This window comes from Pseudomyrmex gracilis, unplaced genomic scaffold (genome assembly GCF_002006095.1).
Source record: "Pseudomyrmex gracilis isolate BER0280 unplaced genomic scaffold, ASM200609v1 scaffold_164, whole genome shotgun sequence".
Taxonomy (NCBI): domain Eukaryota; kingdom Metazoa; phylum Arthropoda; class Insecta; order Hymenoptera; family Formicidae; genus Pseudomyrmex; species Pseudomyrmex gracilis.
In genome coordinates, this window is record NW_018020748.1 from 321,588 (window position 1) to 332,857 (window position 11,270).

Here is an 11,270-nt window from a genome sequence, read left to right on the forward strand (position 1 = left end):
ACTCCCTTCTTTCTTATTTCTTTCCTTCCCACTTCCGCCTCCTAGCCAACAGTAATGGAGACCCTCGAAGGCGACTCTTCTAGCGCCTCGACGAGCCAGTCAGCGAAACGAAACGAAATGAAACGAAATGAGACGAGACGAGTGCAGAGATGGCGTTTACTCTCAACGATTTCCTCCTCTTTACTTCTTTCTTTATCTCTCTCCTCTTCTCCTCGCTCTTCTCGTTTTCTTTCTCTTTCTCTTTCGTTTCTTAAACTTTGTTTTTGCGCTTCATTAAAAAAAAAAAAAAACCCCAAAGAAAATATGATTCAATGTTCACACAGACTTCACACTATTTTCGGACATTTTGCGAATTATGAAACCGGTCTCAGAGAGAGAGAGAGAGAGAGACTGCCATTCGCGTGGAATATTGCAGAAATACTGTCGTGAAGGCAAATGTCTCGCAGTGACCGGAGGACAAGTATCGCTACACACACAGTCGAACATTTAATTAATTTTTAATTTTTTTCTTTTTTAACAAAAATGCATTACACGCGTAAAGTTAAAAAACTAATATTTCAAACCATCTTTAAAAAATGCATTTAAAACCGTTATGTTTAATATTTGCATATCTGATAATTCTTGAATAAATGCCCAGAGCGGTGCTTGTCCGAAACAGTTGGTTTTATATTTGGTTGGTCGGTATAGCCGCGTTAATTTCCTCGTTTTCTGCAAAAATCGTCCGCAACAGAGAAAAATCGTGTTACAGAGACGACGGTATGAAACACATGAAACCTACGTCGAAAACGTTTCCCGTATTAGATGTGGCATTTGCCAATGTTTGTCCCGATGAATGATAATTCGATGATTTCGCGACCGCATCATCTGCGCTCGCAAAAACGCATATAACGCTCTCTCGGGCTGTTTGTCGAAACAATTCAATCTACGCCCCGACGAGCTCCGCGAATCAACGAAACCGAAACTCGAGTGTGAAAAAGCTCCGATTTCGAACCGGCTCGTGAGTATTCAGCAGAGCTTTCCAATTGCGTTTCAATATCGATGACTGGATGAGTTCCATAGTAGCGTGAAAGAGACGGACACACAGAGAGAGAGAAGCCACTTGTCCTTGTGCGTTTTTATGTAACCGATTCTGTCTACATTTAACGATCGCTTTACCTGCAAACATCCCGTTTTAAAGCTGACAAGCAATGCGAGCAATCGTGGCCGCGTGTCCTTCGTCGCTGATCGCGGATTCGGAATTGTGCGTTTTGTTCCATCGTCGGTGCGACTGATTTGATATCAAAAAAAAAAAAGTATAGAAGCACCGTTCGCCCGAATATAACTCAACGTTTTGCCCCACATCTTGCAACAATTTTGATTTTATTTTATTTCTTGCAAATGCAAATTTACAAATATTATTTTTCACGTTCTAAAGATTAAAACATGTCTGAAATTACGGGATTGATATGGAATTTTTTTTTTTTTTTTTTTTTACAAGCGAACTTCGATCGCAACGCAACAATTATGTTTGCGATCGAACGATTTTTTTTCTTTATGTACATTATCATCCTAGATTCGCGCGCGCGCGCGCACACGCATTCGAGAGTACGGGTGAGCAAGATATACGCGCGGACGAGAGGGCAAAGCCGGGTGAAACAAAACAAAAAGTAGGAAGATCAGAAGAGAAGAAGGAACACTTGACCCTCTGTCTGGCTCTGCCTGCCACAGCTGATTCTGATGCGCTGCGCCAGCAAATCCTCCGACCGTGCAGCAGCGCGCGTTAATAAAACGAATCGAAATGTGTTGGTAACTCAGTCGTATATACTCTCTCTCTCTTTCTCTCTCTTGCCCCCGTTCCTCCCTCCCTTTTGTCCTATTCTGTCCTTCATTGTTCTTTTCTCTATGTTACGTCACTCCTACTAATCCTCATCCTCTTTGTCATCTCTCTGTGTCTGTCGTGTCCTTTTTCGTCTCTCCTCATTCTCTTCCGTCTCTCCTGCTTTGAAAAAAAAAAAAAAAAAAAAAAAAAAAAAAAAAAAAAAAAAAAAAAAAAATTTCTGTGTATAATTGTTCTCTCCGTTCCTTTCTCTCTTTCTTTATTTTTAAACTCCACGTCCCTTTCTTTTCACCTGTATGATAAATGCATTAAAAAAAAAAAAAAAAAATGTGTTGTTCAAACGATATCCATAAGCAGGATCGATCAAGGATCGGACAATCACACTTGTTACTTCCGCACGTTTCCATCAAAATTCCGCGGTTTACGTTCGCCTCTCGCCATTTCGCCCATCCTCCCGTTGCGTTTCACGCGTGTGCGTGCGTGAATTGATACGCGCATGCGTCAATTGGCGATAAGGTACGTAATGTCTCTTCTCTCTCTCTCTCTCTCTCTCACTCTCTCACTCTGTGCACGCATACACACGCGTCACACAAGCAACACACAATATATATATATATATATATATATATCACAAGGCACGCGCGAGTAACACGCGTATGTTTGACTATCTCATTGCGCGACGAAGCAATTGCCGCTTCTAAACTCGCGCTTAGCGAGTCGGTGAGATTGACACTAATTACTATTCTCCTTGGAAACATTTGAACACAATTCGACGACTTTCGAGCCGATCCGCGACGGGATAAGCTTCGGGTTCTATGACTCACGGATTGAAATATTGCAAATAAGATCCTCACAATGTGTGCGAGAGAAAGAAAATTGCTCGTTGCCAAGTTGTTTGGATTTCTGTTTTACAAAGCGCCATCCAGCGTGCGTGCGTGCGTGCGTGTGTGTGTGCGTTTCTTACGCAAATTGCTTAATTGCGTTGGAAAATACAAGAAAACAAACACGCGCGGACTCGACCGATCCGGTTACGTAATTTCTCTTGCGGAATTAAAATTCTACGCGCGTCGTGTGAATTTTTCCGGTTTTTCCGCGACGCGGTGTCGCAATGAAACAAACACGATCGAGAGAGTTATTTCTTCGGAATCGATTCCGAATAATTACGTAATAGTAGCTGCTGTTCACCCTCTCCAGTTTCCCTACGTCGAAACACGATGTTGCGATCAAATCGCGAGGAGAGACAACTTAATTGAGACATGTACGACGCGCTTATCTTTTAACTGTATATCAGCGAAACTGCACGCTCGCTATTTCGCAAACCCGAAAGAGACACAAACTCGGTGGCAGTCGTGTCAGAAGCGACCAATAAATTTATCGAGCGGGTGTTGGCATGGAGACTGCCGGACAGAGCTCGGCTGGATGGCCTGGAGGGCGATGAGAGGGCTCTCGAGAATCCTCCATGAGACCGTCACGGAGAAATTGGAGGCAGCCACGGCACCCATGGTCCAGGAGAAGGAACGAAGGGAGAAGAGAGAGGCGTGTTCGAAGGTAAACTGTATGTAGGTGTGCTGAAGTAAGAGAGAGAGAAAGAGAGAGAGAGAGAGAAAGAAAGAGAGAGAGAGAGAAGGTGGGAGAGGGGCAGTTGAGAGCGGAAGTGGGAGAAGGAAGAAGAGGAAGGATATCGATTCCTCGCGGTGATCCAATCAACGATGGCGCCTTATCTGACGCCTTTGCTAACGCTTTGCTCTAACTTAGCTTCCATTGGTAATGACACGTTCGACTTTTTTCTTTTTTTTTTTTTTCTCACGTCGCAGGAATAATTTGCCAGTAGTGCTCTTGTTGTGCAAGACAGCAACCACGACAACACAGACCGATAATCGCGAGTTGCGAGACTTCAACGTTCAAGTGCGCGGAATTATTTCGTTTAATCATGTGTACACTCGAGAGAGAGAGAGAGCGAGAGAAAGAGAGAGAGAAATAGGTCGATATTGAGAAAACTAGCGGAGAGAACGCACGCGTTTTCTCTCGGAACTATGTACGGAAGAATGAGAATGTTTCTTCGCTAAGCGTCAAATCCGTATTGATTACGGCAATGCAGTGCAGTTGTGGTGATAGGGAGCTTGGATGCGCCCAGAAAAAGTATGAGAGAAAGAAAGAGAGAGAGAGAGAGAGAGAATATTCGTGTAGAAATAAGTAAACACCGAAGAACGAAGAAAGAGAAAGGGAATGGGGGTCCTTGTGCCGCAAGGACCCCAGGATAGCGGGCAAGAAGAATCCTAGAATTGTCGAGGATGCTTCACTCGCATCGCCCTCTTCTTTTTCATGTTCCTTCCGCGATTTCTCTCCCTTTCGTCTCTCTTTGCTTCCGTGTATTTCCTTTTCTAGGCTGTAAATATGCCCCCAAACCTTGCCCCCATTAGGATTTACTCCTCGCAAAGGAGAGAAAACCCGCCGTTTTCGACAAGCTACGTACCCCCACAGCGAGAGGGTGTCGGCGTCTCCCTTTCCCACTTGGACGGTCTTGAACGTCGCGCTCCGTCGTATTCCGTTCTTTTTCTCTGTCTTTCTCGGTTTTGCGCGCCGTAAAACTTTCGTACGTACGTACGAATTGCGAAATCAAGAGCTCTTCGAAGAAGACCAAAGCGAAGAGAAGTTGGCGCGCGCGCGCGGAGATTTCGACTCTTTCCGCGCGAAATACTCTCGTGTATCTCTCGGGAATATTTTTTTTTTTTTTATATTTTTGTTATAAAACACACGTACACACAAGAAAATTGTAGTTTCCCGCGCAATCGCGATATTTCGTTCCATCGTTCGTCGAAATATGAAGCAATTGTATATTGTTTTTTTTTTTTTTTATTAGAAAACCAAGAAAGTCGAAACGCGCGCGATCGATAAATATCGTTTCTCTCTCGCGCGAACCAATACCAGTGTTGTTTCCGCGAGCAAACCGAAACCGAATCCGTTCCCCGGGAACGATAGGTCAACAAGTCAAAATGACTGGAGAATCATTCGCCAAGTGGCGAAGATCCAACAAAAGAGAGATCTTTGCTCAACCGAGGCCGCGAACTCGTAGAAACCCGATACGATTTCTCTCCGAAAAAGCATTCGCGGACTCTCGGATTTCGAGTGCGTGTATTCACGGCATTTCACACTTTCGTTTACCGTCGAAAGAAAGAAAGAAATAAAAAAAAAAAAAAAAAAATGACACATTCGTCGCGATCTTGAGGAAACAATAAATCCCGCGTGTTCGCGCATTGTGTGGGGAAGTGGATTTTTAAAAGTCGAAAGAGCAGAAAGAGAGACAGAAGGATTTTGTCCAACTAGCCTACATGTAGGGAAAAAAAAAAAAAAAAAAAAAAAAAAAAAAGACCGCTTCGCTGTAACTCGCGGCGCCTACAAAAATCCGATTCGCCGGATGATCCTCACCCAGTGCGCTTATGGGAGGGCACAATAGAGGAGATTGAGAGAGTGGTGAAAAAACCTCTCTTCCTCTCCTCTCCCTCACCTCGCCCCCGAAGTGGATACGAGAGCAAAAGGAAAGAAGCTTCGAATTCTTATCCGCGGTCGTTGTTCCCTTACTTTGCGCGGAAATGAGGTGGAAAACCGCACCCTCCTCGGAGGGGATCAACTCACCTTTTCTTTACCTTTGCCCGGGAGGATACTAACGTCGGATTTCGAGTACCACTGCGGTTTCCCGATATTTCAAACGCGTTTGAATCACGAAGCAGCCGAGCGCGAGAAAATCGCGTCAAACACTGCGATAAAGAAGAAAAAAAAAAAGATCGCGTCTTGTGTTCGAAGCGTTCCCGTCGGCGAAGAGAAGAAACACAACGCTAATATCAGTTTTCTCCCCAATTCCAAACGGGAATGACCGGGAACGTCGTCGGACATTTCCTTCGGGGAGAGACAAACGTTTTGGGAAAGAGAAGTGAGAATTGCGGAAAGTAAAAAAGAAAAAAAAACCCTCCCGTTCATTAACACGTTTAAAAATGTGTTCGCGAAGTAACGAACACTCTCTCGAAAGTCTCCAACCGCGTTTCTCGCTAAGAAAAAATTCCCATTTCTGGACATCGCTTTCTCCTTCCCCCGTTGGGAACGCGCTTTTGTTCAAAAATGAAATTTCCCATTCGCGCGCGCGAGCGAACGTCCTTACGTCTGCGTTCTCTCTTGCGTCCCGCAGAATTTCCACCATAAAAAAAACGCGAGTGCGCGCGCCAAAGGGGCGCGAGAGAGCTCGACATTTTTGAATTAATCTCATTCGACTGCTCCCTTTATATGTACGCCGGTTTCTCTCCCTCATACACGTCCCACGACGGGTTCTGTTTCCTAGCCCGCTCCCGTGGCTCCAAGGTTAATTGGAACGAAAGCGAAAGAGAGAAAAAGAGCGGAGTCGAAGGGGAACGTTGCCGGGGGTGGGTCCGAGACAAGACGACAAGTTTTCGTTGCGAATTTCTAATGCCCGCTTCTATCTTCCTCTCCTCTCGAGAGAGAGAAGATAAAATTTCAAATGGGGGTTTTAAAACTGTGCCGTTCCGCAAACTTTTCTAATGGCTTTTATTGAGGTTTGTGTTGTATTTTTTTTTTTTGTTTTTTTTTAAGGAAAAGAAAAGCTACGCGAAGTTGCTACCAAAAAAAAAAAAAACGCAGAGAGATTCGCAACTCGTCACCGACGATCGCGACGTTTATTCCCGTCTCGAGGCCTCGGGACATCGAGGCGAGGGACACCCCGACGGGTTCTTCGTGAGGGAATATAAAGGAAAGAGGAAATTACCGAGCAGGCGGAACAGGTGTACCCGCACTTTGTGATCTCTCCTGAGAAGCGGGGATTGTCCTTTCATAGTCTCTCTCTCGGATATACGGGCCATTTACCTTTACCGTGATATTAGACGCGAAGAAGCGTGAGCGGGATTCATTCATGCGAGTTCACCGGTTGAATAAAAACGCGCGGATCCGCTCTCGGGTCTGAAACTACCGGCGCGGAGCGGCGGTTTTTCTTCTTTTCGAACGAAAACTCCGGTAAACAGTCTCCTTCGAGACTCCGAGAGTTGGAGATCGAGTCAGTTTTAGGAGATGTAATTCAAAACGACGCCGGTGTATCGATTACACCTCGTTAGGTCCCAGTCCCTGTAAACAAAGCTGGCGGAAGTCAACGCGAAGCGTGCGAAGTCACGTAACTTCTGTGTATGTATCGCGCGATCGGGGTGAGAGTTCGATTTGAAATTTGTCAATTTAGATTTGACAAAATGTATTTACGTTGCTCGCGGCAATAAAGCTCGATTGTTGTTTCTCCTCCCCCCGAAGCGTCTCGGTTATTTCACCGTCCACGTAGCTCGAGGGCGGGTGCTCAATTTTCGATTAGCCATTAGAAATGGATCCTTCGTGAAGCACACAAATCGAAATCTTGCGCCGATACACAACGCGCGGGACGCTCTAATAGAATTTCATGCCGATCGAGAATTGGACGTGGGTTGCGGTGCGAGCTCAGAAAGGAGGAAGGGAGAGGAGATAGAGTCTTTTCCGCAGGACCGTCGAAGATCGGTCAGGCGAGGAATTGATAATCAAAGCAACCCCACTAAGGATCGCGATTGAAGTTTTAGTCCGTTCGAATATCACCGGAAACTTTTCAAACTATGTTTGAACTATGTGTTACAACAAACACCACCACGTAAGTTCCGAGTACGGATATACTGAAAAGTACGGAAATACTGAATTTCAATTGTATTTTTTATACACACGTTAGATCGATAGCTCGATACTTCAAAATCGCTCGATTCTTTTTAACGCGCATGTTGGACTCCGCCGATGAAACAATTTTTTTCTCTCTTTCTCTCTCTCTCTCTTTTTCTCTCGAGATAGAAACGAGTCTCAATTCAATTTGAAAATTCGTATAATTGCCCTCTTGAAACGTATTTTTTTTTTTTTTTTTCATAGACTCTTACGCGCGCGACGCGGCAGAGTCACGAAACATCATTACCTTTTTTCTCTTCACTTGTGACTTTCGCGCTCTCAAGCAAAAAATGTCATCTTTGACGCAACCGAACAGAAGTAGTCGTACATATTCTTAAGTGACAGCGGTGCTTCCACGCTAATGAGGCGCGGTGTAATTAGTGAGACTGTCTATCGGGTGGAGCTCGTCCTCACGAGAGAGAGCAGATCCCTCTCGACGCTCCCTGAGTCGCTCACTCACCCTTCGTGTTCTCCACACACATCCTCGACCTGCGCATTTCTTCTCGGTCGTGGAGAAGAGAATACGCGTTACAGCACACTAATTTCACTATTGTTTTTTTTTTAAAAAAAAAAAAAAAAAAAAAAAAAAAGAAAGAAAGAAAGAAAAGTAACGAGGAAAAACAATTAAAAATGTTTTATATAATTCTATACGCGTTTTATATGTTTAGAATATATACGCAGCGTGTTTCTGAATGCTCCGACTCATTGTCGGAGACACTAGATGCATTATTAATACTAACTAGTATTTGTACTAACTTGGTTCAGACAAGAAGGGAACGATCCCGTTCAGACAAAAGACACTTATGCATATGTTCATATATATTTGTATATGTCATTTGTATATTTCATATTTATTTCACATCATGTATATGTTATATAACAATATGTGTATGTATTTGAAATAGACAGTGTGAAATAACACACTTTAATTCATCTGACACTTACAAAAAAACTCATTTGTTATTAAAAAAAAAAAAAAAAGACAAATATATATGATTGTATCTAGTATATGTAGTGTGTATATAGTGTATAATTGTATGTAGTTTATCATGTTTTTAAATTTTACTGTTTTAACAAGTGTTTTAAATATAAATTTTTATCGTTGAAAATTAAATCTGATGTGTTCGTAACACTGCGATGTGACAGGCCGTCGTGTAGATCGGCGCAGCGATTGTCTTACAGACGGCAGCGGTACGGATGTGTGTACATTTTGCAAAACCGGTGACGGTGATGGTATTGGTGTGGGTATTAGCGTATTATGCGATGACTGCGACGAGGATGGAGTGAACGATGAAAATTGAAACGTGCCAGACATCTCGGCCATTTCTAATTGTGAAACTGTTGAGAATACTGTTGCTTTGGCTACTAATTGATTGTAGGAACTAAGTTTTTTTACGGTTGCAGCAATACTATTAAAAAATAAATCTATCTCATTGGTACTGGTTGTAACTTGTTGAGTGTCTGTGTTCTTGTTGTTCACTACTCTCGTTGTTGTATCTACTCTCGTTGTACTATCCTGTCGATTTCTATAGTTTTCACGAACATTTGTTGATTTTTTAGAAACTTGCGGTGTTGATTGCGCAAATGATTGCGATGAACTTATATCTCTCTCTTTGATTTGCAAAGGTATGTCATAATCTTCATCCTCTTCTTTCGTGTAGCAACCGTTAGACATTTCATCATCAATGTCTGAGCCATAATATTCATTGATGTATTGATCAATATCAATGGCAACTTCATTGTTTGTTGTTACCGAGGTAACAGCTTCTTTTGGAACGAGAAATGTTTCCACGGCATCTGGAAATTTCCAATTTTTTAACTTTTCTGTTGTCTCACTACTTTTTGTTTCCATACATTTCTTGAAAGATTTCTTCTTCAAGAGTTTTTTCCACTTTTTCTTGCTCATACCTGAAGAAGAAAATTATGAAATTTAAGAACATTTAAGTTTTTTTTCTTTTCCAAACGCACGCACATTATTGACATTTCACATCTCTCTTATATCTTTAAAGGTTAAATATAATTTTGGAACTGGTGAAGTTCATCGTACATCACCGGTCTGGTCATATATTTCTATCAGGTTATCCTATAAATATGTATATAAACATTCCTCTTTAGATCGAATTCAATTTTTACTTTACACATTTGACTTATTTATATCATCACACAAACAATATTTTTCATCAAACTGATGGAAGTAATGAGATGGTGAAAAAGAAAAATGTTTTGTAAAGATTTATTAAATAATTATAACGCCTAAACATTGGACTATAAATTTATTTATTATTATTGTAATTTATTTTTTTTTCTTCTTTTCTTTTTATCTATACTATGTTACATTAATGTATACAATATTTTACTATATATTTTGTACATCATTTAGTTTCTTTAAAAGTTGTATTTGTAGAAAACATTAATTTTTTTTGCGATCATTTATTTACTAAGAGATAAATGCATGTTTAAAACTTACTTGATTGATTTAATAGTCTTCTTATTTCTTTCCATGCTGCTTCTTTTTTTTTTTTTTACTGTCACTATAATTTTTATCTTCTTTGTGATTTGCAGAAGGATAACCTACACTTTTATCTTTTTACACTTTCTTTTAATCGTTATCATGTGTTTATGTGTAATTGTAATTTATGAAAATGTTTGTAACAATGCGATACAATAAGAAACTCTGTCTGAACGGCTGAAGCTACTAATCAAACGTGTTCATTTCCATATATTTAGACGCGTACCGTGTCAGATAAAATATTTTTAACTGATGTCCGACGATGTCACGGTACGTGTCTAAATCTGTGTGTGCAATTGCTTACATTAGAAAAATGTTGAAATTACTTTGCTCCTGCTTCGTATCTAAACGAAGTTAGTACAGATCGATCTTAAAATGTCGACAAATATATGAGAGAAACGCGCATGTTTTGAAGATGTGTATTAAAGTAGAAAATAAATATACTATAGAATAAATATACTATAGAACGTATAGAAAAAAAGACATCAGGGAATAGTGAAGATAGCGAAGCTATTTATATCAAATTTGTCGAATCAATCTTATCTTCGCAAAATTGTGTCCACTGTATGTCTTTTGGGGGCGAGACTAAATAATTTGGCTTGACAAAAATCATTGAGGAAGAGAAAGAAAGCGAGAGAAAGAGAAGGGGGAGACGTACAAGTTAGTTTCTATTAAAGCTATTCACAGACACGGCTATCGCGCAAACAAAATAGCTGACCCCGCTCTCAATGGGCTCTGACGAATTCACAGAGAGGGTTCTCGCGTTCCCGATGCGTGGTTTCGGTGGGTGGGTTTGCCGAGGATGGGAAGGCCGATTTAAAGCACAATGCGGCTCAATGCCGAGGAAATTAGCCTCGGCGCTGCCGGTGACGCCCCGTCACCCCCATACCACGGAAAAACAAGCTTCATGCCTTATATCCCACAGAAGCGCGCCGCGCTACGTTGATATTATCATCCATCGGCTAATTTGCATCGCGCCCGATATCATCGCCACGTCGGCACGATAGCCGGTTCTTGAGACACGTTCCGTTTTACATATAACAGGCGCAGGGTGTGCATTACATCGATAACAAGATTGGGGTTTTTTTTTTTTTTTTTTTTTTTTTGTTTCCCTCAACCACACACGTGCATATTACGTTATTAATAGGCAATAAGGTCAACAGTGGATGACTATATATGTTTCTGTTTACGTCTAGTAGTTTTTTGCTCCCTTCCTTC

General features: G+C 41.7%; 1 protein-coding gene across 4 annotated transcripts in view; it reads right to left on the reverse strand.

The window, feature by feature from the left end:
* LOC109857581 (5'-3' exoribonuclease 2 homolog) overlaps nt 1-11,270 on the reverse strand; it is a 25,287-nt gene that overhangs the window by 5,654 nt on the left and 8,363 nt on the right. Inside the window, exons 16-17 of one of the 4 annotated variants that reach the window (XM_020434041.1) lie at nt 8,984-9,451; nt 8,542-8,881 (exon numbers count right to left, since the gene is read on the reverse strand). The exons of 1 other annotated variant lie outside the window; for it this stretch is intronic. In XM_020434041.1, the coding sequence (XP_020289630.1) occupies nt 8,640-8,881; nt 8,984-9,451 (710 nt within the window). In that variant the 3' untranslated portion in view covers nt 8,542-8,639. Of the gene's footprint in view, nt 1-8,541; nt 9,452-11,270 lie in introns of those variants that run through there. 2 more of the 4 variants (XM_020434042.1, XM_020434040.1) reach the window with 2 other exon arrangements.